This window comes from Pelodiscus sinensis, chromosome 6, assembly GCF_052426305.1.
Source record: "Pelodiscus sinensis isolate ZL-2025 chromosome 6, ASM5242630v1, whole genome shotgun sequence".
Taxonomy (NCBI): domain Eukaryota; kingdom Metazoa; phylum Chordata; order Testudines; family Trionychidae; genus Pelodiscus; species Pelodiscus sinensis.
The window spans coordinates 129,626,623-129,653,108 of record NC_143057.1 but is presented as its reverse complement, the minus strand read 5'-3'; the positions used below and the strand labels follow the sequence as shown (position 1 = coordinate 129,653,108).

The following is a 26,486-nucleotide window of genomic DNA, read 5'->3' as shown; positions in this document are numbered from 1 at the left end:
GGGACAGGCCTGCCCCGGCCGAGGGGCTCAACCGCCCTCGCGTCTCCCCCTGGGCCGAGTTCCCCTCCGGCCTCCCTGGGCACCTTCCTCCGTTTCCCTCCCTTCCCTCAGCGGGGAGCAGGCTGGCCCAGGGAAGGGGGTTCGGCAGGCGACCCGGCCGCCCCAGGCAGCCCATGCGGCCGAGACCCGGGCAGGGGGCCGGGGGCCACGTTCCAGCCGCCCTGGGGCTCAGCTGGCGTCTCTCGCAGGCTGGCGATGGGCTGGGGTGACCCGTTTGCAAAGCAACCGGCTCCCCTCTGAGCAGGCCCTGCTGAACATCAACCCAGGGCATTTCCCCAAGCAGCTGGGCCGCCCCTCCAGCCCCCCGACCCATGGGGCAGGGGCCCACAGGCCGAGGCTGGCACACTGCAATGCCAGTCAGGCTGCATGAGCGCCCAGCTTCTGCAGGGGGGTTTCTAGAGCGTGGCTAAGACCCCCCGGCTGACCTAGATGAGTCCTTCCCCGTAGCACCGGCTCCGTGCCCACCCCAGCCTGCCCACGGCTCACAGGGGGTCTGAGCCCCCGCTAGCCCAGTGCTGGGGCCGCGCCCCCTTTGCCAGCCCACAGGTGCTGCCGGGGCCTGTCCCCTCTCCGCTGGCGCCGCGCCGGGAGCCCTGCCCGAAGCCAGCAGCGGCAGCGGGGAAGTGAGCCCGCCTCCGGGAGAAGTGAAAGCGAGAGCAAGGAGGCAGGATAAATAGAGCCGGAGCAGCCGAGCCCCGGGAGCTGCAGCCGCCCCCGTGCCGAGTGTGCCAGCCCGACTCCCTCCTGCAGGCGACTCCGGACTCCCCGCCTGCGCCGCAGCATGGAGCTGGCTCGGAGCCTGGTTCTGCTCGGCCTGGCCGCCCTCTTCCTGCAGAGCCTCCTGCCCGGTAAGCTGGACAGCTCCCGCCGGGCGCGCTCTGCAGCCCTGGGGCTCTGCTCGTGGGGCGGGCCGGTCCCTGGGGTTAGCGCGCCGGGGCTGGGGTTGCTGCTGGCTTCCAGCTGAGGCATCCCCAGGGCTGGCACAGGGCACCCGGGCATCAGTCTCCGGAGTGTTTCCCCTCCGCCCCCGGGAGCTCTGCTCCACGCCGGCCGTCCTGCCGCTGGGCCACTCAGCCTCCCAGCGCTCGCAGCCTGACCCCGCGGGTGTGCCTGGCGCAGTGAAATCCTGCGCAGTGACACTTTGCACCCATCCCTGGCTCGTTAATGAGCCTCCTTCGTCACACCTCAGAGGCTGCTGCCAGTACGCCCCCAGCGCAGGGGGAAACCGAGGCACAGAGACGGCTGGCCCAGAGCCAGACTGGTGGGGTTTGATGGCACAGGACAGGGCGAGGATCAGGCCCTGGATGCTCGGGCACACGCTGTGGGCTGTCCGCCTGAGTTTGTGTGTGCAAGGCTCCATGTCGAGGGCTCAGGGGAGAGAGACGGCGGCGAGGGACTGGTCTCTGGGCTTCTCTGGGCTTTGGGCAGCACCTGGAGTGTCGTGGGCTCTGCTGGAAACACTCGGGCAATAATCGTCTGTAAAAGCAAACAGATCCCAGCCGGGTGGGCAACAGAGACCCCTGCAGCCAGTCGCTTGGATCCCGAAAGCAAAGGGCCCTTCCCAGCCTCCTTCCCGGGTTTCCTTTGGGACAGGCGGAGCGTCGGGAGGGGACGTTGTAGGATGCCCGGGTTTGGTCTGGGACAGGCAGAGCGCCGGGAGGGGACGTTGTAGGATGCCCGGGTTTGGTCTGGGACAGGCAGAGCGCCGGGAGGGGACGTTGTAGGATCCCCGGGTTTGGTCTGGGACAGGCAGAGCGCCGGGAGGGAACGTTGTAGGATCCCCGGGTTTGGTCTGGGACAGGCAGAGCGCCGGGAGGGGACGTTGTAGGATGCCCGGGTTTGGTCTGGGACAGGCAGAGCGCCGGGAGGGGACGTTGTAGGATGCCCGGGTTTGGTCTGGGTCAGGCAGAGCGTCGGGAGGGAACGTTGTAGGATCCCCGGGTTTCGTCTGGGACAGGCGGAGTATCGGGGGGGGACGTTGTAGGATCCCCGGGTTTCGTCTGGGACAGGCGGAGCGTTGGGGGGGGGACATTGTAGGATCCCCGGGTTTCGTCTGGGACAGGCGGAGCGTCGGAGGGAGGGGGGTGTTCTAGGGTCCCCAGCCTGTGCGCAGTGTCTCTGCTGTTGGGTCTCTTGGCTGGTCCGATACGAGGTAGCACTGCCCCTTCCTTGGACCTTCAGAGACCTTAAGGTCAGAAAAGGCTGCTCAGCTGACGCCCATTACAGGCCACAGCCTCACCCCCGCCCCCGGAACAGACCCTCTATTCGGGATTCTGAAACTTAGACTCACAGAACCCCAGGGCTGCAGAGGCCTCAGGAGGCACCAAGTCCAGCCCCCTGCCCAAAGCAGGACCAACCCCAACTCAATCAACCCAGCCAGGGCTTGGTCAGGCCGGGACTTAAACACCTCTAGGGATGGAGATTCCACCCCTCCCTAGGGAACCCAGCCCAGCGCTTCCCCACCTGCCTGGGGAAATAGCTTTTCCTAATCTCCAACCTAGACCTCCCCCACTGCAACTTGAGCCCATTGCTCCTCGTTCTGCCGTCTGCCACCCCTGAGAACAGCCTCTCGCCAGCCTCTTTGGATCCCCCTTCAGGGAGTTGCAGGCTGCTCTCAAATCCCCCCTCACTCTGCTCTTCTGCAGACTGAACAAACCCAAACCCCTCAGCTTCCCCTCGCAGGTCGTGCTCCAGCCCCCGACGCAGTGGCAGAGACCCCACCACTGACGCTAGATCAAATGAGCAAGCCCCCCAGGCCCACACTGCAGGGGGAGGTGAATCCCACCCCATAGGGCCTCGGCCAATCTGACCTGGGGGAAAATCCCCCCCCCCCCGACTGCAGTATGGCAACCAGTCGGACCAGAGCCCAGAGCACCCGGGGCCCACAGCACCCAGAGCCCAGGGCACCCAAAGCCCGGAAGAACCAGAGCCCAGAGCACCCGGAGCCCGGAAGAACCAGAGCCCAGAGCACCCGGAGCCCAACCCTCCTATGGATTTTCTCTCCCAGTGTCCGGCACCAACAACGCCCTGGACTGCTGCTTGAGAACCAGCTCGACCCCCATCCCCCGCAAACTCCTGCTGGGCTACGAGGTGCAGTGGCGGCAGGATGGCTGCCCTATCCATGCCATAGTGTGAGTACCCCTGCCAGGGCGGGGGAGAGGGCCGGGGGGGCTGCTCGTGCTGGCGGGCGGGGGGGGGGTCTAGCTGGTGGGGAGCTGGGGATGGAGGGGGGCAGGTCAGACACCAGGGGGATGGGCGCTGCTGAGTAGAACAGACCCTCCCAAACCTGGGACGCGTGCGTTACTTGACATCGATCGACCTGACATTCCATTTACCATTTTCTTACCCAATCACTTAGTTTGGGGGGATCCTTTTGAAGCGCGTCACAGGCTGCTTCGGTCTTAACTATCTCGAGCAGTCTGGGATCATCGGCACATTTTGCCACCTCCCTGTTTCCCCCTTTCTCCAGATCATTTATAAATCGGATGATTAGGATCGGTTCCAGCATGGACCCACTAGGTACCTCTCTCCACTTGGAGAACTGACCATTGATTTCTACCCATTGTTTCCTGTCTTTTAACCAGTTACCAATCCACAGAAGGACCTTCCCTCTTATCCCATGACAACTTACTTTACTTAAGAGCCTTTGGTGAGGGACCTTGTCAAAGGCTTGCTGGAAATCTAAGTGCACTAGATCCACTGGATCCCCTTTGTTCACATGCTTGTTGACCCCCTCAAAGAACTCTAGGGCTGTGTCTACACTGGCATGAATTTCCGGAAATGCTTAAAATGGAATACTATTCCGTTTTCAGTTTTTCTGGAAAAGGAGCATCTACATTGGCAGGCTGCTTTTCCGGAAAAGCCCTTTTTCCGGAAAAGACTACTGGGCTGTCTACACTGGCCCTTTTCCGGAACAGTGTTCTGGAATAAGGACTTATGCCCGAGCGGGGGCAGAATAGTTTTTCCAGAATAGCGGCTGATTTTGTACAGTAGAGCATCGTTGCTTTTCCAGAAATTCTAGGGCCAGTGTAGACAGCTCGCAGCTTATTCCGGAGAAGCAGCTGATTTTCCGGAATAAGTGGCCCAGTGTAGACACAGCCTAGCTGATTAGTAAGGCAGGGTTTCCTTTTAAAGAAATCACATTGACTTTCCCGCAACAAATTATATTCATCCACGTGTCTGACAATTTTATTCTTTGCTATAGTTTCAACCCATTTGCCCAGTGCTGATGTTAGACTTACCGGTCTGTAATTGCCAGGATCACCTCTAGAGCCCTTTTTAAATATTGGCGGCACATTAGCTACCTTCCCGTCATTTGGTACGGAAGCGGATTTAAAGGATCAGTCACAAACCACAGTTAATAGTTCCGCACTTTCCCATTGGAGCGCTTTCAGAACTCTCGGGTGGCTGCCATCTGGTCCCGGAGATTTGTTACTGTTAAATTTATCAATTTGTTCCCAAACCTCCTCTAATGACACCTCCATCCGGAACAATTCCTCAGCGTTGTTACCTACAAAGTTCGGCTTGGGAATCTCCCACACGCCCTCAGCCGGGAAGCCACCACGGGGCGGCTGCAGGCAGAGGGGGGCAGAGCAGTGGCAGGGTGCAGGGGGTAGCTCGTGTTAACTGGCACCTCTGTTTCCTTGCTGTGCGTTAGGTTTATCACCATGAGAGGCCGGCGGCTCTGTGCCCCTCCCCATGCCTACTGGGTGCACCGTCTGATGGAGAAGCTGCGGGAAGCCTACTAGAGCTAGGTAAGGGCACAGCCGCACCCCAGGCAAAGCCCGTGCATGCTGGCACGCAGCAGGGGCACCGGCTTGTCAGGCCTGGCAGATGTGGGGGAGGAGTCGTTTCCTCCATGCTGGGCATAGGGTGCCCCCCTGGATCCCAGCGGCTTACCTCCTCATGCTGGGTCAGCCTGCTGGGACCCTGAGCCCCGTACCACTGGGCCCTGCCGCCATCCCCGGCCAGTCCATTGGTCACTGGAGCCCTGTATCCCCCCCTCCATCCCCAGCCAGCCCACTGGTACCTCTGATCTAGGACTCACCTGTGGGCGTGCTGGGCCAGGGCACCTAGTCCAGTGTCTAGCTCCATCTCCTGCCTGGGGCGGGCCCGGAGAAGCCAGGCGGACTCAGGGGGTCGCGGCCTTAGCTACAGGACACGGGGCTGGCTGGGCCTTTGCGCTGACCCAGCCTGGCCGCTCGGACAGCCTCACGTCCGCGCATGGACCATTCACCCGGCTGCTGCACTGGGATGCTGCGCGATGGCCCATTTAACCTGGACCCGCCTCCTGGCTGGGCAGGGGAGACACGTCTCAGGCCTGGATTCCCACACTCCGCGCGGGCCTTTCCCCCGCGATCAGAGAAGTGGCCTGTTCCCTCGCAGGGCTCAGCCGAGAGCTGGCAGCGGGCGGACGAGCATCACCCTTTTTCTCTCTTTCCTAGGACGGCCAGCAGCTCCTTCGGGTCTGACTCCGGTGGGACGGTCCTGCACCCCCGCGGAGATCTTCACTTCCTGCTCTCTGCTCTGCCCGGGGACTCTCCCTGGACTCTGTCACGCCACGTGCTGCTTCGCTGGGACCGGGCCGGGGTGTGCCCAGGCCTGCCAGGCGCAGACGGCTCAGGCCACGCCGGCTGGCACTGCCCCCGGCCTCCCCGTGCCAGGCAGACGCGCTCCCGCAATGAGCCGGGCACCTCGGCAGGTCCCCCCGGAATTCGTGGGCTCTCTGTACTTGGTGGCGACCTGGCTGGCTGGGCGGTGGCCACGACGTGAGACGAGCGTGGTGGGTCTCAGCTGCACCCCTAGGGAGCAGGTGCCTCTATTAGAGAGACCGAAACTGGCCCACAATGGCCCCTGTGCCAGCGGAAAGACCCTCCCCCCCGTATCAGCCTTCTGGGCAGCCGCACGGGGAAGGGGCCATGTGGGGAGCCAAGTCCAGGTGCTGCCTGTCCGTCCTGTCCTGGGTCTCCTGGCCAGCCCCCTTTGCCAGCCCCACCCTCCAGGGGCCCTGGCATAAAGCAAATCGGGTCCGTGGCACTCAGCCAGTGCTCCTGCAATGGTTTCTGTGCCAAGCCGCCCGGGCAGTGCCAAGAGAGTTGCTGGGGGGGGGAGGCCAGGGGGTAGATTTGCTGGGGGGAGTGCGGGGGTGCTAAGGCTGAGGCAGAGCTGGCTCTTGGCGCAGGACTGGGGGGTGGCTGCAATGGGAGGGGGGTTCAGCTCTGTTCCACTGGGCTGAGCGGAGCCGGCCTGGCCCCGCCGCGGGGACAGGGCCCCAGGGCGAGGAGAGGAGCTGGAGCGTGGGCCGGGCCCCTCCCTCAGCCAGCGCTCACAGGGCAGGGTCAGTGACCCCTTGCGCGGGGGTAAGCGCCATGGCCGGGCGTTCCCTGGTGCCGCCTTCCCGCCAGAGCCTCCAGGACCCCAGAGCCCTCTGCTCTTCTGCATCAGACCGATCCTGTGTCTAGACCCCCCCGGCGGTGGGAGCAGCGGTAACATCAGCGAGGGCCACGCGTGTGCCACGGGAGCTGTGTGCTGCTGTGAATTGCAGGGGAATTTGCTCTGCCTGCCTGTCTGGCTGTCTGTCCCCTCTGTCTTCCGGCTGTGATCAAACCGATATTTTAAATTAAAAGCCCCAGAAATGTGCAACCCTGGCTGGCTGCGTATGACGCCCAAACCGCGCGGGGTTGGGGGAGGGGAGTTTCGGGGCTAGGCGGTCCCTGCTTGCGGCAGGGAACAGGGAACGCAGGAAGCGCTGAGCCGGATCTGTGGTGAGGACACAACTCCCATGGGTCCTGGCCACCTCCCTGCCCTTCGCGCCTTTGAAAATCTAGGGCATCTTGGTGCCAAGTGCTGGGCAAATTGTTTGCACGATGTGATCACGACATGGCCACTGCTGCTGGGTTATTTATGACTTTAACGAAGCTCAGCCGTAGCCAAGGTACCACTTAAAATCCACGTGACCCCCAGCTCCGTCATTCAGCCACTGAATTTGCGAGTGTCTCTTTGTCACTGCCTGGATCGTGGACAGGGGAGCGGCACCGTCTGACTTGGCGCCTGAGAGGGGCTGGCTGAAAACCGTCCACTGGCCCGCTCTCCCCTCCGACACCGCGCGTGGCCGAAAGCCACACCATCGCCTGCAAGAGGAGCTCTCAGCTATCCCAGTGTTTGCAGGTTGTGACTTTTCACCACAGCGCATTCCGACTGTTCTCCTTCGAAACAGCCTCTTCTTCTGGGACAGCCTTGACTGGCCTGTCGCAAAGCCCACACCGCCACACACTGTCGAGACTCACCCCCCCCGCCCCCCCCCGGGCTGTCCTCTCAGACGTGTCCTTGTGTAACCCTTCTGCTGGGTAGGCCTGGCAGTAACCAGGGCTGGGTTCAATATCTTGGGGCCATCACACATAGAACCGGCTCGAGCCCCCACCCAGTAATCTGGGAAATTCACGCACCCCTGGGCGCCTCTGAGAGGCAATGCTTCCCCACTCGCAAGCACCGAGTCTGAGTGTAGGAAAGAAACATTTAATGAAACAGAGAGAGAAGTCGTACGGCATTAACTTGGGGAAAACACCACAAACAGAGACCATAACCCAAACATGAGCCAAGCCCCCACCCCAGCCAAGAATCGCCCGAAGTCCAAAACAGTCCGACAGCCCAAAAGTCTCTGTCCCTGGTCCCTGCCACCCAGAGTCCCAAAGTTCACCCGCAGGGTTTCACCTCCCAACCTGGGTAGAAATGGGGGTGGGGGGATAGATAGGGGGCACCTTATACGAAACTCCTCCATGCTCCACCAGCTGTCTTGTTCCACACCGCTGGGCACCTGCCGCCGCTCCACGCCACGCCGCTGGTCACCGCTCCTCGTCTGGTGCCGCTCCACGCCACGCCGCTGGTGGCTGCCCCTCGCCATGCCACACCATGTCGCTGATGGCCACCCCTCGCCTGCTGCCGCTCCGCGCCACGCCACGCCGCTGGTCACCGCCACTTCACTGGCTGCAATAGGTCTGGCTCTCAGTCAAACCAGTGATTTCAGCTCTCAGTGATTTCAACTCTTTAGCCACCAGCTGGACTGGCAAATGAATCCAGCTTTCACTGGACTAGCAAAAGAAAAGACTCCTCAGGGAGTCTGCTTTAGGTCTGTCCTTAAAACAAAGGGGGAAAGATGCAGGCCAGGCCAGGCCAGTCTTATAGCTCACACCTGGCAGGTCTGGAGCAGGCTGACTCAAACCTTTTAACCCTTCCCCCCAGCTCTGTTCACTCAACTCTGGAAGGGGGAGGCTTGTTCTTCCGAGACCTCTTCCCATGATGGGGGTGTCTCTCCCGCGAGCACTGGTGGCATGTGTTACAGTTCCCACATTTAGGGGTAGCATGATTAGTGACCCCCACAACAGTCCCAAATTATTTACAATTCTCCACATTCCAGTCCAACACTGACCCTCCATCAGCCCTGGCTGAATGGGATTTACGCAGCCACACCTCGGATTCTCTCCTGAGCTGTATTTACATGTCAACAGTTAATTACCTTGCAGAGCTAAACAACTGTAGTGGGCACACCGACCCCTCCTGTTAGCTGGCTGACAGCAAGCAGCAGTTCAGCCGCTGCTTACACTTGCTAAAACCTCGCCACGGGTTGCAGGGTTGGGGATTTGGCTCCCCCTTGCCTAGCCAGGTTGCCAGGCTGCAGCGGGCATGGATGGCAGGCCAAGGAGCAGCCTGGGTGCCACTGTGGGTCTGGGTTAGCCAGCAGAACCTGTGGCCGAGGCTAGGGCCCGAGATTCAGACTGTGACGGTGTGACGGACCGGGACATATCTCGGCACAGCTGAGGGTGTCCGTTCAGGGCGAATTGCTCAACTTCGGGGCTCCTTATAGCCCCCAGACTGGAGACCTTCCCAAATAGGCCACACACCAGTCCCACAGAGCGCTTCAGCTGCCTGCCTGAAGCCTCACGAGCAAAACCCCTCCGACACCCCAGCAATATCTGTGCCCCAGATGGCCCCGGGCCTCATACACAGGTGGGGGGTCCTAGCACCCAATCCCACCTACCCCGAACGAGTTCTGTCCGGTTCCAAGAAACCAGCCACAGATCCCTGGTCAAGTTACCCTCTGGACCTTACCCACAAATCACGCTGGGCCAATCCTTTAGCATCCAACAACTAAAGGTTTATTGCAACAATAAAGAAAAGCAGGAGAGTGAGGTTGTTAAAGGATAGTACGTTACATGCACCTCGTAACGTACCAGTTCTCGATGCAGGCTCTAGCAGAGATGTTACAGCTGCTGGTTTAAAAGTCCTTGTTGCACATCCTAGCATCAGGATGGGTTCACAGGTCTTCCCGGCCCTTCGATCCCTGCAATGCTGCCTCTGGGATGAAGTGCTGAGCTGAGAACAAGATGGAGTCGACCACATGGCCTATTTATCCCTCCTTCCTGGTGTCTTCTTGGCCGCAGCAGGTCACCTGGCCAGCAGCCTATCCCTGTGTTCCCTGCTGGCAGCCCTTAGGTGTTGGTCACCATTCCCCAGGTGTGTCCTTGGCCCATTGAGAGCCATTGTCCCATAGGGCCTCGCTAATTAGCATGTCCATAGGCCAGGCTCTGCCCAATGCTCAACCACATTCAGAGAAATATTCAGTCTCCACACAGATTACAGATTCCTAACTCCACACACAGACATTCTACAATCACACGACTAGTGTACACAGGATTAGCAGACAGTGAGCTTCTATTCAACACCCCACATGGCCCTCTTTATACCATTTTTGGGGCCAACACCCTCACCTATGGGTGCAGCAGCGATCTGGCTGCTTCCCTCAAATTCAGTAACGTGACAGACGGCAGGGCTGGTGGGTAGAAACCCCTCTGTGTGCTTATGGAGTGGGCCCCGTGGATGCAGAAATCACAGAGGATGAGCAGAGAGCGGCCCTGCAATGCCTCAGTCACTTTTCGGAGCAGGATGCTGTGATGGGCCGGGCCGGGTCTGGGAGTGTCCGCTCAGGGCAAATAGCTCGAAACCAGGGCTGCTTACAGCCCCTGACCGGAGACCTTCCCAAACAGGCCACATACCAGTCCCACCGAGAGCTCCAGCTGCCAATCCGGCCAGCAGGAAGCCTCCCGAGCAAAACCCCTCAGACACCCCAGCTCTCCCTGTGCCACAATCAGCCGCAGGCCTAACACAGGTGAGGGGTTATGGAACCCGATCTCACCTCCCCCGAACGGGTCCTCCCGGTCCCAAAGAACCAGCCACAAATCCCCGGTCAGCTTACACTTTGGATCTTCCCCACAGGATCACGCTGGGCCAGACCTTCAGCATCTGAAATCTAAAGGTTTATTAACAAAGGAAAGAAAAGGTGGAGAGGGAGGTTGTTAAGAGAATACAACACATGCCCCAGTCCCCAAGCTCTTGCTGCAGGCTCTCAGCAGAGGTGTTACAAGCTGCTAGCTTAGAAGTAATAGAGATGTCGCGTGTTAGTCTGGTCTTGCTGAAACAAAAGACAGGACGATGCAGCACTTTAAAGACCTACAGGATGGTTTATTAGGTGATGATACAATCCCTTTGGTATATAGGGTTGTGCCAATTTTCTTCCACTATTCGATCTGAGGAAGTGGGTCTGGCCCACAGAAGCTCATCACCTATTAAACCATCTTTTTAGTCTTTAAAGTGCTACCTAGTCCTGTCTTTTGTTTCTGCTGGCTTAGAAGTCTCTGGTGTCCATCCTATGTCCGGACGGGTCGACAATCCTTCCCGGCTCTGTCCCTCGCAAGGCTGCGTCTGGGCTCAGTAGCAAAATTGAAGACAAGATGGAGTCTGTCTCATGGCCATTCCTGGTACCTTCCACGCTGGAGCAGGTCCCATGGCCCGGTGACCTGTCCCTGAGTCCCCTGCCAGCAGCCACTAGATACTGACTGGTCTGCAGCTTTCCAGACGCATTCCTCAGGCGTGTATCGGGCACCTACAGAGTCATGGTCCTTGGGGCCGTGCTAATTTGCATAGTCATTGACTGAACGATCCTTCTTTACAACAGGCAGTTCAGGCCCATCGCTGTGTCTCAGGCAGAGAACACTCCCAGCACAAGCTGTGACCCACCAGACTAACACGGCTGCATCTATATCACTATTCTCCAAACAAGGCATTGTCACTGCAAACTGCTTGCTAAAAGCACTACAAGGACTCTCTTCCCTATGAGAATTCCCTATTAATAAAGACAAATGCAAAGTGCTCCACTTAGGAAGGAACAATCAGTTTCACACACACAGAATGGGAAGCGACTGTCTGGGAAGGAGTCCGGCAGAAAGGGATCTAGGAGTCAGAGTGGACCACAAGTTAAATATGAGTCAGCAGTGTGATGCTGTTGCAAAAAAAAGCAAACATGATTCTGGGCTGCATTAACAGGTGTGTTGTGAGCAAGACACGAGGAGTCCTTCTTCTGCTCTACTCTGCGCTGGTTAGGCCTCAGTTGGAGGATTGTGTCCAGTTCTGGGCACCACATTTCCAGAAAGATGTGGAGAAATTGGAGAGGGTCCAGAGAAGAACAATGAGAATGATGAAAGGTCTAGAGAACATGAGCTATGAGGGAAGGCTGAAGGAATTGGGTTTGTTTAGTTTAGAAAAGAGAAGATTGAGGGGGGACATGATAGCTGTTTTCAGGTGTCTAAAAGGGTGTCATGAGGAGGAGGGAGAAAACTTGTTCATCTTGGCCTCTGAGGATAGAACAAGAAGCAATGGGCTTAAATTGCAGCAAGGGAGGTTGAGGTTGGACATTAGGAAAAAGTTCCTAACTGTCAGGGTGGTCACACACTGGAATAAATTGCCCAGGGAGGTTGTGGAATCCCCATCTCTGGAGATATTTAAGAGCAGGTTAGATAAATGTCTATCAGGGATGTTCTAGACAGTATTTGGTCCTGCCATGGGGGCAGGGGACTGGACTTGATGACCTTTCGAGGTCCCTTCCAGTCCTAGTATTCTATGACTCTATGAGCCTCCTTAAGCAGCAGTTCACCCTTCTCTGGCTCTGCAGCAGCATTGCCCTGCTGAGTCACAACCAACTCTTCCTGTAATTCCTTTACTCCCTGGATCATCCCTGGCCCATCAGGTGGATTCACAGACAACCCCTCTCAGGCACACAGACAGACTCACAAGATACAGGGTCAGCGGCACCTTCTCTCCCTTTGCAGCTCTCTAGATGGCTGTAAACGTCCACACCATCATTAGGTTCCAGAGTTAACATGTCCTAATTCTCTCCTTGTGCCCGGGCTAAGGGGTCACCCTGGTCCCACAGAGTCACTCCCCCCTCTTCCAGCGACACACCAGCATCAGGGAAAACATCAGTGCCACCCCGATCTGATCTCGGGGATCCTGGCAAAACACTGCCTGGATCTACCCAAGTCACAGCATCCATCTCCCCAGCAGACACCAGCCTAGGGCCACCCCCTTTCCGGGCTGTAGCTGTATCCAGATCTAACTCAGGGGCAACAGCACCGCTCTCGGCCATCGCAGGTGGAGGGGCCCCTTCCTCGGACAAAGGACTGGAGGAAACTCTTCACCCACGAGCCTGCCACTGCCACACACAGACAGAGGACTAGAGAGAGTCTCTCCCCTGCCCCAGCACCCCTGGCTAATTTCAGGCCCACAGCTAGCAACTGAGACAGCTTCCTTCACTGCCCCACTGCTACTTACCCCAGCCAAACTGCAGCTTGCGCACACTGGGCCTCCTCACACAACTCACTTTCAGCTCGTGCAGGTTCAGTTTTACAAACCTCACCAGCCCACAACTCCTCACCCTCCAGAACTTGATCTTTTTCCTCAGCTAAAACATCACTCCCGCCAGCCACTCCAGACTGCCTCAGAGAAACATTGCCCTGATTCCTGGGCTCTTCCTGCCCTGTTTCTGATCCCAGCCTCACCTCTGAGGCATCAGACGGGCCCTCACCCACAGGCTCACTGCCCCCCTGCACAGACACACAGCCATCTGCCACAGGCACACATGTAGAGACACTTTCCCCTTGGTTACAATAAGACTGACCAGCTCCAGAGAACTTCCCAGAGTCACCCGCACCAAAGGTTGCCAGATGGTCTCCCAAAAAATACTGAACATGTGGGCTTAAAAAAAAAGAACACGCATGTCGGGCATACAAAAAACCCCGCACCGCCCAGCGTCAGAACGCAACTGCAGGAGGCGTCATGAGGCTTCTGTCTAGTGCCCAGCCGGAAAAAACAGAAATACCGGATATTACCGGGAGGAGGGAAGGGTTAGAAGATAAAATTAAAAAAGAACAAGTTAAAAATCACCTAGAAAAGTTGGATGCCTGCAAGTCACTAGGGCCTGATGAAATGAGTCCTAGAATACTCAAGGAGCTGATAGAGGAGGTATCTGAGCCTCTAGCTATCATCTTTGGAAAATCATGGGAGACAGGAGAGATTCCAGAAGTCTGGAAAAGGGCAAATCTAGTGCCCATCTATAAAAAGGGGAATAAGAACAACCCAGGAAACTACAGACCAGTTAGTGTAACTTCTGTGCCAGGGAAGATAATGGAGCAAGTAATTAAGGAAATCATCTGTAAACACTTGGAAAGTGGCAAGGTGATAGGGAACAGCCAGCATGGATTTGTAAAGAAGAAATAATGTCAAACCAATCTGATAGCTTTCTTTGATACGATCACGAGTCTTGTGGCTAAGGGAGAAGCGGTGGATGTGGTATACCTAGACTTTAGTAAGGCATTTGATACGGTCTTGCATGATATTCTTATCAATAAACTAGGTAAATACAACTTAGATGGGGCTACTATAAGGTGGGTGCATAACTGGCTGGATAACCGTACTCAGAGAGTAGTTATTAATGGTTCACAAACCTGCTGGAAGGGCAGAACAAGTGGGGTTCCACAGGGGTCTGTTTTGGGAGCGGCTCTGTTCAATATCTTCATCAACGATTTACATATTGGCATAGAGAGGATGCTTATTAAGTTTGCAGATGATACCAAGCTGGGAGGGGTTGCGACTAATCTGCAGGATAGGGTCATAATTCAAAATGACCTGGACAAATTGGAGAAATGGTCAGAGGTAAACAGGATGAAGTTTAATAAAGTCAAATGCAAAGTGCTCCACTTAGGAAGGAACAATCTGTTCCACACATGCAGAAAGGGAAGCGACTGTATAGGAAGGAGTACGGCAGAAAGGGATCTAGGGGTTATAGTGGACCACAAGCTGAAAATAAGTCAGCAGTGTGATGCTGTTGCAAAGAAAGCAAACATGATTCTGGGCTGCATTAACAGGTGTGTTGTGAGCAAGACATGAGAAATCATTCTTCTGCTCTACTCTGCTCTGCTTAGGCCTCAGTTGGAGGATTGTGTCCAGTTCTGGGCACCGCATTTCAAGCAAGATGTGGAGAAATTGGAGAGGGTCCAGAGAAGAGCAACAAGAATGATTAAAGGTCTAGAGAACATGAGCTATGAAGGAAGGCTGAAAGAAATGGGTTTGTTTACTTTACAGACCCCAACTGCTTTGGGGCTGTGTTACAACATTAGCCCAATTATAATCACCCCACATACCCACGTGGTTATACATCGAACTTTCAGGAGGATACAGTCTCTTTTATTCTCTGAAGTTGAAGTTCAAGTCTGGCATTTTTCTCCTTGGCTAGTGCCATCTTCTTTGCATGTTCTTGATCTAGCTTCTGCCTTCTTTCGGCCATTTCCTTGACCAGCTTCTGCTCTCTCTGTTCTGCTGGCAGAAAAAACTCCTCCAGTTCATAGAATCATAGAATCATAGAACTGGAAGAGACCTCGAGAGGTCATCGAGTCCAGCCCCCTGCCCTCAAGGCAGGACCAAGCTCCGTCTACACCATCCCTGACAGATGTCTATCTAACCTGTTCTTAAATATCTCCAGAGAGGGAGATTCCACCACCTCCCTTGGCAATTTATTCCAATATTTGACCACCCTGACAGTTAGGAATTTTTTCCTAATGTCCAATCTAAACCTCCCTTGCTGCACTTTAAGCCCATTACTCCTTGTCTTGTCCTCAGAAACCAAGAGGAACAAATTTTCTCCTTCCTCCTTGTGACACCCTTTTAGATATTTGAAAACCGCTCTCATGTCCCCCCTTAATCTTCTTTTTTCCAAACTAAACAAGCCCAGTTCATGAAGCCTGGCTTCATAGCTCATGTTCTCTAGACCTTTAATCATTCTTGTCGCTCTTCTCTGTACCCTTTCCAATTTCTCCACGTCTTTCTTGAAATGTGGCGCCCAGAACTGGACACAGTACTCCAGCTGAAGCCTAACTAGTGCAGAGTAGAGCGGCAGAATGACTTCACGAGTTTTGCTTACCACACACCTGTTGATACAACCTAGAACCATATTTGCTTTTTTTGCAACAGCATCACACTGTTGACTCATATTCAACTTGTGGTCCACTATGACCCCTAGATCCCTTTCCGCCATGCTCCTTCCTAGACAGTCGCTTCCCATCTTGTATGTATGGAACTGATTGTTCCTTCCTAAGTGGAGCACTTTGCATTTCTCCCTTATATTAAAGTTGCATTCTCCTCACTGGATCCTGCACTCTCATTTCGTCTGCAGCATTTCTACCCGCTACCAAAGATCTCAGCTCTGGCTTAGACGCTTCCTCACTAAAGACAATGCCTCTTCCCAAGCACAAGGCTTCCAGAGTCTCATACAGTAGCTGACTCATTTCAGCGGCTCTTTAACCAACCGAACTCTCAAGACCAAACATCAGATTTAGACGGCGTAGGGTCCTGATCCCAAGCTCAATTGCCCAAGATCTGTGGATCCTGCCGACTACGCCACTGTCACGAACTGGGCCACGTCTGGGCATCGCTGAGGGCATCCGCTCAGGGCAAATTGCTCAAACTTGGGGCTCTCTAGAGCCCCTGACTGGAGACCTTCCCAAATAGGCCACAAACCAGTCCCATAGAGCGCTTCAGCTGCCAATCTGGCCAGCCGGAAGCCTCACGAGCAAAACCCCTCTGGCACCTCAGCTCTCTCTATGCCCCAAACAGCCCTGGGCCTGCCCAGAGGTGAAGATTTTAGAACCCAATCCCACCTACCCCGAACAAGTTCTGTCCGGTTCCAAGAAACCAGCCACAGATCCCTGGTCAATTTACACTCCGGATCTTACCCACAAATCATGCTGGGCCAATCCTTTAGCATCTAAACTCTAAGGCTGCTTCTAGACTGGCAAGTTTTTCCACAAAAGCGGCCGCTTTTGCACAAAAACTTGCCAGCTGTCTACACTGGCCGCTTGATTTTGCGCAAAAGCACTGACGTTCTGCTGTCCGAAATCAGTGCTTCTTGCACAAATGCTTTGACGTTCCCGTTCGGGCAAAAGCCCTTTTCCGGAAATGTTTTTGCGCAAAAGGGCCGGTGTAGACAGTTGTGATGTAGTGGGGGGTACGTTGCTAGGGCTGTGGCGACCTCTGCTGTCTGTAACACGAGTCGTTATGCAAAGGGGGCTCCAAACCTGTCTGACCAGCTACCCCCCATGGGGAGAAACAAAGGAAGGTGGATGCCGCCCCTGGCTGGGGGGCAGGGCTGGAGGAGAGTTAGTTAGTTAGTTTTTTTGTCTGGGAGCATGGAGGAAGCAGCCTCAGCAACAGGCTGGGGGGTTTAGAAGCCGAGACCCCTGCCCCATATCAAGGGGGGCTGAGGCATCCTAGGCCTGCCCTGTAACCTGATGACATCTGTGCTGGGCTGTATCCTGGAGAGGCAATAAACTCCCTTTGTTCTACCCGGATCGTGGCTGCACCCATAGGTGGGGGTGCTGGCCCCAACAATGATATAGAGGCCATGTGGTCGATGCCATTTTGTTCTCAGCTCAGCACTTCATCCCAGAGGCAGCACTGCAGGGATTGAAGAGCCCGGAAGACCTGTGAACCCATCCTGATCATAGAATGTGCAATAAGAACTTTTAAACCAGCAGCTGCAACATCTCTGCTAGAGCCTGCATCGAGAACTGGGAGATTCGGTGCATGTAACGTACTGTACTTTAATAACCTTACTCTCATGCTTTTCTTTCTTGTAATAATAAACCTTTAGATATAGATTCTAAAGGATTGGCCCAGCGTGATTTGTGGGTAAGGTCCAGAGGGTAAATTGACCAGGGATCTGTGGCTGGTTTCTTGGAACTGGATAGGACTTGTTCAGGGTAGGTGGGATTGGGTGCTAGGACCCCCCACCTGTGTATAGGCCCAGGGCCATCTGGGGCACGGATATTGCTGGGGTGTCGGAGGGGTTTTGCTCGGGAGGCTTCAGGCAGGCAGCTGAAGCGCTCTGTGGGACTGGTTTGTGGCCTGTGTGGAGAGGTCACCAGTCGGGGGCTGTAAGGAGCCCCGGATTCGAGCAATTCGCTCTGAGCGGACACCCTCAGCTGTGCCCAGACACGGTCCGGTCCGTCACAAGGATGAATTCAAACTGGAACAGGTACAAAGAAGGGCCACTAGGATGATCCGAGAAATGGAAAACCTGTCTTATGAAAGGAGACTCAAGGAGCTTGGCTTGTTTACCTTAACCAAAAGAAGGCTGAGGGGGGACATGATTGCACTTTTTAAATATATTGGAGGGATAAATACCAGGGAGGGAGAGGAATTATTTAAGCTTAATACCAATGTGGACACAAGAACAAATGGATATAAGCTGGCTAGTAGGAAGTTTAGATTTGAGATTAGACGAAGGTTTCTAACCATTAGAGGAGTGAGGTTCTGGAACGGCCTTCCAAGAGAAGTAGTGGGGGCAAAAGATCTATCTGGCTTCAAGATTAAATGAGATGGGTTTATGAAGGGGATGGTTTGATGAAATAACATGATCTTGGTAACTAATTGACCATTCATTATCAGTGGGAAATAGGTCAATGGAGGGCTGATAGGAGTTACTATAGAGAACTTTCTGGGTGTCTGGCTGGTGAGTCTTGCCCACACGCTCAGGGTTTAGCTGATCGCCATATTTGGGGTCGGGAAGGAATTTTCCTCCAGGGTAGATTGGCAGAGGCCCTGGAGGTTTTTCGCCTTCCTCTGTAGCATTGGGCACAGATCACAGCTGGAGGATTCTCTGCATCTTGGAGTCTTCAAAGTATTTGAAGGCTTCAATATCTGAGATCTAGGTGAGAGGATTATTCTAGGAGGGGTGGGTGAGATTCTGTGGCCTCACTGTGCAGGGGGTCAGACTAGATGATCAGAATGGTCCCTTCTGACCTTAAAGTCTAGGAGTCTATGAGTCTGTGAGATGTGGCCGCCTGCCTCGCTAGCATCCGAGGGGCTGCCCAGGGCTCATTTCACTGTAACCGAGTCCTGCCCTTGGGGGGTAAGAATCCAAAGCCCTGCTACAGACTGGCCAAGCAGCAGTTCTGCAGAAAAGGCCCTGGGGGTTACAGTGGATGAGAAGCTGGAGATGAGTCAACAGGGGCCCTTGTAGCCAAGCAGGCTAATGGCATATTAGGTGCATTAGGAGGAGCATTGCCAGCAGATCCAGAGATGTCATTATTCCCCTTTATTCAGCTCTGGTGAGGCCACATCTGGAGTATTGTGTCCAGTTCTGGGCCCCCACTGTAGAAAGGAGGTGGAGGCCGTGGAGAGGGTCCAGTGAAAGGCAAACAAAATGATTCGGGGGCTGGAGCACATGGCCTACGAGGAGAGGCTGAGGGAGTTGGGTCTGTTTAGCCTGCAGAAAGAGCAGAGTGGGGGGGGGGGATTTGAGAGCAGCCTGCAATTCCCTGCAGGGGGGTTCCAAAGAGGCTGGAGAGAGGCTGTTCTCAGTGGGGGCAGGTGGCAGAACAAGGAGCAATGGGCTCAAGTTGCAGTGGGGCAGGTCTAGATGGGATACTAGGAACAACTCTTTCCCTAGGCGGGTGGGAAGCGCTGGGCTGGGTTCCCTAGGGAGGGGTGGAATCTCCATCCCTAGAGGTGTGTAAGTCCAGGCTTGACCGAGCCCTGGCTGGGCTGATTGAGTTGGGGCTGGTTCTGCTTGGGGTCAGGACTCGGTGGCTCTAGGATTGTCTGAACGGCCGTGCCCGAGGAGCCCGTCTGGTTTTGCGCCACAAGGCTGTGAGGGATTCCAAGTGGAGTCCAAAGGTTCAGCCCCCCTCGGCCCCCGGCCCTGCTGCGCTCGGAGCAGGACGCCCGGGCCCCCGGCAGTCGGGGCGTGTGGCGGAGAGCTGGGGTGTTTGCTAGAGGAACCAAGATGCACCCTGGGAGGTTCGCCGCCCAGCCCGCCCTTCCCGAGGGGAGAGCTGTTTACTGTCAGGTTACTGAATAACCCGGGGACCGGGGGTGCCCCCTGAGGCGAGAGGGGAGGGCCTCCAGCTGGGGCTTTCCGCATGGAGCCGGGCCAGGCTTTCCGCAGCCCTTGCACCGCACCGGCGCTCGGGAGAGGCCCACAAAGACACGTCAGCTGGGAGCGGGCCACGCGCCCCACATGGCCCACGCGGGTGTGGCCAGAAGCCTCACCTGGTGAGGAAGAGGTGAACCAGGTACCTGGCTTGCTCCTTCCGTCCCCATTCCGGAGAGGGAGGAAGCGGAGAGCTGAGGGGGCCGTGTGCGGCTGGTGCCATGGGCAGTGCTGGGGGCAGGCAGGAACCAGCGGGCAGTGCCCCAGAGGGGCCAGGCCGGAAGCCCCCAGGGCAGGCAATGAGGAAACGAGCCACCCGCCTGCCCTGGGCTGCTGTGATGGTTCCCCTGCAGCCCTTCCTGCTCTCTGCCCACCTGGTCACCCGGTGGCATCTAACGCCAGAGCCAGGCCTGCCTCTGGCACCTTCCCCAGGAGGCACCGGGACATGGCGCGCGTCAGCCGCCCCGGCTCACACCAACCATGAGGGCCAAGGCTGGTCTGCTTGGGCAGGGCTCCGCGGCTCCCCCTCGGGTGGAGATAACCCGCTCCTCCCGGCGCTCAGGGGCGCGACTGGGCCGGGGAGGCCGAAGTGCCTGGCTGACAACACGGGGGCAGGCACCCCTCTGCTTCCGGCCTGGCCGGGTGAAATGGCCCCGAGGTGCCCTGCCTGGCTTCTCCCTGCCCCCGGAGCGGGCGCCCAGCGAGGGCCAGCCCGACGGCCCTGGGCCAGAGCGGAGCCTGCGCTGACGCCCCAGTTAATGTGTGACTGCAGCAACACCCACAGAAAAATCCCCTTTCCCGCTGTGCGAAAGAGAAAGTAAATAGCCGGGGTGCTAGTGCAGGGCTGGGGCCCTGGGCAGGTGTGACAGACCGGGCCGTGTCTGGGCACAGCTGAGGGCGTCCGCTCAGGGCGAATTGCTCAACTTCGGGGCTCCTTACGGCCCCCAGACTGGAGACCTCTCCAAACAGGCCACAAACCAGTCTCACAGAGCGCTTCAGCAGCCTGCCTGAAGCCTCACGAGCAAAACCCCTCCGACACCCCAGCAATATCCGTGCCCCAGATGGCCCCGGGCCTCATACACAGGTGGGGGGTCCTAGCACCCAATCCCACCTACCCCGAACAAGTTCTGTCCGGTTCCAAGAAACCAGCCACAGATCCCTGGTCAATTTACCCTCTGGACCTTACCCACAAATCACGCTGGGCCAATCCTTTAGCATCTAACATCTAAAGGTTTATTATCACAAGAAAGAAAAGCCTGAGAGTGAGGTTGTTAAAGGATAGTACGTTACATGCACCGAATCTCCCAGTCCTCGATGCAGGCTCTAGCAGAGATGTTACAGCTGCTGGCTTAAAAGTCCTTGTTGCGCATCCTAGAATTAGGATGGGTCCACAGTTCTTTCCAGCTCTTCAATCCCTGCACTGCTGCCTCTGGGATGAAGTGCTGAGCTGAAGACCAAGATGGAGTCGACCACATGGCCTATTTATCCCTCCTTCCTGGTCTCTTCTTGGCTATAGCAGGTCGCCTGGCCCCGTCACCCTCATTCTTTAGGTGTGTCCTTGGCCCATTGAGAGCCATTGCCCCACAGGGCCTCGCTGATTAGCATGTCCATAGGCCGGGCTCTGCCCAATGCTCAACCACATTCAGGGAAATATTCAGTCTCCACACAGATTACAGATTCCTAACTCCACACACGGACATTATACAATCACATGACTAGCGTACACAGGATTAGCAGACAGTGAGCTTCTATTCAACACCCCACATGGCCCCCTTTATACCATTTTCTGGGGCCAACACCCCCCCCCCCCATGGGTGCAGCAGCGACCTGGCTGCTCCCCTCAAAATCCTGTAATGTGACAGCAGGAGGGAGGCTGGGGCAGGCTGGCCCTGCCGTCGCGATAAAGCCCTGCCAGTGAACCCGCCTCCTTCCACTGTGGCCCCGGCTCCCCTCGGCGCTGGCTGGGGACAGACCTGCCACGGGAAAATCAACCCCCCGGCTCCAGCAGCACAGAGCTAGGGGGCAGCCTAGCCCCATGGGCCCCTCTCCTCGGCGAGGGGCCGGGCGCTCCGGGGGCTGTATGGAAACCTTCCTCCCCCCACAGAAGCGAACGCCTGGGCATCTCGGCACGGCCATGGGCCAGCAGCGTATGGCCCTGCCCCCACCCCGAGCGCTCCGCCCCTCCCCAGCCCTGGCTCTAGAACCCTGACTCTAGCACTCCGGCTCTAGAACCCTGGCTCTAGAGCACCCGGCTGCCCCTAGAAGCGGCCGTAAGAAGCTCCGGCGACAGGCCACCCCCTGCTGTGAACACAGCCCATGGGAAGTCCCGCCTCTGGGGCGTGACAAACGGCAGCCTGGTGGCTTCTGATTGGCTCCCTGCCCTATATAAACCCGAGCGGGACTTGGCTTCGGATCCTGTGTCACGTGAGGTTTTCGTACCCAAGCTAGGGAGGCCCAACCTCCATGGAGCTGGGTGTGAGAGGGGCCGGGTCGCCACACCCAGCCGTTACCAGGGGCTCCCAGTCTAGCTGGAAGAGCACATCGCCTAGCGCCCTGCAAGGAGCTGTCCTGCCTCCGTTTCTAGTGCAGATCCTCCTCCCCAATTTGGAGACGAGCTCCGAGAGGCCCCGGGGAGGTTTGCGGCGGATTCCCAGCTGGGCGGGGGGCCCAGTGCTTTGGAGAACAGGCGTAGGACCCCCCGCGAGCTGGACGAACCGTCGACATGGTCTGAAATAAAGGGGGCCGAATGCAACAGGCGCCACTTCGGAAGGAGCAAGCAGCCGCCCACGTCCAGTCCGGGGCTGGCGGCCGAGGGAGGAGGGCTGCAGGAAGGGGCCAGAGTGAACCGAAGCGGAGCCGCACTAAAACCTTGCTGCCAAAGCGAAGGGCAGGCGTCCTCGCGGGAGCCTGTGAGCAAGGCGGGAGAGGGAATCCTTCCGCGCTGCTCCCGCCGTCACGGCCGGGGGACAGATCGGGGAGATCAGGGCGAGCAACCAAACGGACGACTGGTCTAGAGCAGCTGGCCGGCGAGGGAAGGTGACCCCCCGGGCTTGTTTCTTCTGGAGAAGACCGAAAAGAGGCGGGGAACCATCGTCACGGGCATGCCGGGTTATCAAGGCCGCCAGGGCTTGTTTTCCTTCTCTGCTGAGGCCTCGGGGCAAGGGGCTTAACCCGCCGCCGGGGAAAAAGAGGGTTGAGGTTCAAGGGATGCCCCACTGCAGTGAAACACCGGGGCCTGGCCTACTGGGCTCCAGCGGAGGGGAGGGGAGGGCAGCTGAGCCAAGTGGGGACTCCCTCCTCGCAGGATCCAAGCCCCCTGGCTCCTGCCCAGCCCTACCCGACCGCTCTAGGTCCCTGCAGCCGGAGCAGCCCGCTGGCGGGCCTTTGGCTGCCGTGTGCACGCTCCTGCCTGTCGGGGCGGCTCATCACCGCGATCGCTGTCCAGGGAGGTGGCGGAGTCTGGTCGCCGGAGAGGTGTGAGTGCCGGGGAGCAGAACCCTGCAGGGCAGCTCTCGCTACCGCTGCCTCGGCGCCAGGGGCAGGAGCTGAGGCCCGGTCGGTGCCTCCTGGGTGACGTTTCCGTTTCCTTTTAGTAAAGGCTTTCATGGCGCTTTCCATTCGCAGGGGAGGGGGAAAGAAACCCAGCCACACCCAAACCCTAACAACATCGGAACGGCCAGACCGGGTCAGCCCAAAGGCCCATCTCGCCCAGTGTCCTGTCTGCCGGCAGCGGCCAGTGCCCGGTGCCCCAGAGGCAGGGAGCCGAACAGGCAATCACCAAGTCATCCATTCTCAGACTGTGCCAAACGGACTAGGGACACCATTCCTGCACAGCTGGGCTAATAGCCACTACTGGACCTAACCTCCATGAATGCATCTCGTTCTTTTTTGAACCCTGGTAAAGTCCTGGTCTTCACCACATCCTCTGGCAAGGAGTTCCACAGGTTGGCTGTGCGTGGCCTGAAGAAAAACGTCCTTTGGTTTGTTTTCAACATGCTGCCTGTTCATGGGAATTTCCCCTCATTTATGGGCGCGAACGATTTTTTTCTCACTTCATTGCAAAACAGAAAAATGCCCTGAAAAGTGTTGAATGAAATGAAATATTCAAATGTGGTTCAAATGCCTGGCAGGAAACAGGCAGTGCCTTCCATGCCCTGGGCTCCCCGCAGCCTCCCTGCCAGGTGTTCCTTCAAGACCAGGCACGGTCCCTCCCGGGGGGCACTAGTCAAGATGCGGGGGGGGGGGGCAGCCTGTGGCTAACAGGAGGCAGAGCCACCAAGGGCAGGAGGGCCGGCGAGGGGCAGATGGAGCAGAGCGGGAGGGGGCCGGAGAGGGGCAGACGGAGCAGAGCGGAAGGGGGCCGGCGAGGGGCAGACGGAGCAGAGCGGGAGGGGGCCGGAGAGGGGCAGACGGAGCAGAGCGGGAGGGGGCCGGCGAGGGGCAGATGGAGCAGAGCGGGAGGGGGCCGGAGAGGGGCAGACGGAGCAGAGCGGAAGGGGGCCGGCGAGGGGCAGACGGAGCAGAGCGGGAGGGGGCCGGAGAGGGGCAGACGGAGCAGAGCGGGAGGGGGCCGGAGAGGGGCAGACGGAGCAGAGCGGGAGGGGGCCGGCGAGGGGCAGACGGAGCAGAGCGGGAGGGGGCCGGAGAGGGGCAGACGGAGCAGAGCGGGAGGGGGCCGGCGAGGGGCAGACGGAGCAGAGCGGGAGGGGGCCGGCGAGGGGCAGACGGAGCAGAGCGGGAGGGGGCCGGAGAGGGGCAGACGGAGCAGAGCGGGAGGGGGCCAGAGAGGGGCAGACGGAGCAGAGCGGGAGGGGGCCGGAGAGGGGCAGACGGAGCAGAGCGGGAGGGGGCCGGTGAGGGGCAGACGGAGCAGAGCGGGAGGGGGCCGGCGAGGGGCAGAGGGAGCAGAGCGGGAGGGGGCCGGCGAGGGGCAGACGGAGCAGAGAGGGAGGGGGCCGGCGAGGGTCAGACGGAGCAGAGCGGGAGGGGGCCGGCGAGGGGCAGACGGAGCAGAGCGGGAGGGGACCGGCGAGGGGCAGACGGAGCAGAGCGGGAGGGGGCCGGAGAGGGGCAGACGGAGCAGAGCGGGAGGGGGCCGGAGAGGGGCAGACGGAGCAGAGCGGGAGGGGGCCGGTGAGGGGCAGACGGAGCAGAGCGGGAGGGGGCCGGTGAGGGAGTAGGGTTGAGGGCGATCGCAGATGTGCCAGTTGTGTGATGTTTCTCTTGGCCGTGTGGCGACGCTTCCTGGTCTCTGGGGGATGCTTGGCTCTCGGTGCCATCTGGTTCTGAAAAGAGGAAACTGGATTTGGCCAGAAGGAAACTCTGCTTTCAAGGGAAATTGTTTGAGGAACTCCACGGTGCTGCCCCAAAGTGTAACAGGGTTCAGAAAAGGAATTGGGTGAGTTGCTGGAGGAAGGTCCATCGATAGGATGCTGGGGAATGTGGACCATGCTCTGACCCAGTCTAGCAGCTTCCCGACAGGGCCCTGCCCAGGTGGGCCTGCCCAGGTGGCGTCTGCTGGCCCAGGAGCAGAGTCCAGGGACACAAAAGAGGGGGGCGGTGGTGGAAAAGGAGCTGGATCTCCGAAATCACGCCCCAGTCCCAATCGTCCACCCCAGGTGCACATCTGAGCGCCGATGCGCAGGGCTAGGACGCAGGTCCGCATGCGTGCCCGAGGCCGAATGCTGGGCTTTCCTCCTCCTTTCAACGTTTGCTCCTTCGATACTCAGCTGAGTGCCCAACGATACGGGGTGCTGCGTTTCCCACGGCCGGCCGGAGCCCAGAGCACGGCCAGGAGAGCTCAGAAATAGAGCTCAGGGCTTGCTGGGGAGAGCGTGCCCGTGAAGGACAGTCCTGCCTCAAACGTCTCTCCCGAGAGAAGAAACACGAACAGGGTCCCTGAGGGAGGCCCAGCCTCACCCCTGCTCCTCCTGCGGGTTACAGAAGAGGAGACACCGATGTGCCAGACTCAGGGCTGGTATGCACTGGAGCAGAAGGTCGACCTAAGATACGCAGCTCCGGCGACAGCAATTCCCTAGGTGGAGTCAACGTATCTTCAATCGCCACCAGCCAGTGGGAGGGCGACTGGAGCCAACGCTCCCCTCGGTTTCTCTGACTCCGTGTGAGGAGCAGGAGAACCGGCGCCGGCGGGGGTGCGCTCTGAGTTTGATTTAGCGGGGCTTCACTAGACCTGCTAAATCGAACGCAGGGAGATCGACTGCGGCAGCGTCGATCATCCGCCTAATGCAGACGAGGCCTCCTGCAGCAGGGAAGGGACTTGAGGCATGCACCTCAGGATAATTACGCCTGCTACGGAGGGGAAACGGGACCCCTGGAAAAGGGTCTGAGAGGTCAGAGCTGTGGGCATGCGTGCCTGGAACGAAACCCAGTAGGCATCACAGCCTGCCCCTCCAACGCCCCGGCTCCTGTGCCACACAGAGGAGGGTGAAGGGAAAGACACCCCACTGGTCCCCACACAGCGATGGGGATCCGCATGCCGGGGCACAGAGCGGTGGGAGAGCAGCCTTGGCGGGGGGTTTGGATGGCGGGGGCCCGGATCCCGGCTGCGTACCGACCCTGCAGCAGGCAGCCTTGCTGTTGGTCTGTTGCTTGTCTGAAGACCTCGTGCAGCCCCGTGTCTCTCATGAAGATGCCGCTAATTGGGGTGCTGCTGTACAGGACCCATCCTTGGCAGGTCCAGGCATGCTGGGACGCGGAGGCGAGCGGCGGGAGGCAGGACGTCATGTGCTGAGCAGGCGTCTTTGATTGTTACAAAAAGCAGCGCTGGGTTCCCAGGGCACATTTCAGTTTCCTTTCTCCAGCAAGGCTGACGAACGCGGCCCTTGGCTACTGCCAGGGTGGAGCAGAGAGGCCCAGATGGCTTCAGGGAAAAGAGAACTACTTCCCATTACCCCCCCCAGCTCTGAACCCATCGCCCCTGTGACAGACCGGGCCGTGTCTGGGCACAGCTGAGGGCGTCCGCTCAGGGCGAATTGCTCGAATCTGGGGCTTCTTACACCCCCCGACTTGTGACCTTTCCACACAGGCCACAAACCAGTCTCACAGAGCGCTTCAGCTACCTGCCTGAAGCCTCCCGAGCAAAACCCCTCCG

At 58.0% G+C, this 26,486-nt stretch overlaps 1 protein-coding gene across 1 annotated transcript; it reads left to right on the top strand.

The window, feature by feature from the left end:
• The first annotated feature begins 711 nt into the window (after positions 1 to 711).
• Positions 712 to 6,526, top strand: LOC142830009 (C-C motif chemokine 19-like). Its single transcript, XM_075932814.2, has 4 exons — positions 712 to 908; positions 3,068 to 3,191; positions 4,718 to 4,814; positions 5,505 to 6,526. Exons 1-3 carry the CDS (start codon positions 842 to 844, stop codon positions 4,806 to 4,808), a joined length of 282 nt encoding a protein of 93 aa, XP_075788929.2. The 5' UTR covers positions 712 to 841; the 3' UTR covers positions 4,809 to 4,814; positions 5,505 to 6,526.
• The last annotated feature ends 19,960 nt before the right edge of the window (positions 6,527 to 26,486 follow it).

Coding starts and splice junctions, on each gene's coding strand:
- LOC142830009 (XM_075932814.2), top strand. CDS start 842: ATGGAGCTGGCTCGGAGCCTGGTTCTGCTCGGCCTGGCCGCCCTCTTC. Junction 909..3,067: donor CCTGCAGAGCCTCCTGCCCG/GTAAGCTGGACA, acceptor TTTCTCTCCCAG/TGTCCGGCACCAACAACGCC. Junction 3,192..4,717: donor TGCCCTATCCATGCCATAGT/GTGAGTACCCCT, acceptor GCTGTGCGTTAG/GTTTATCACCATGAGAGGCC.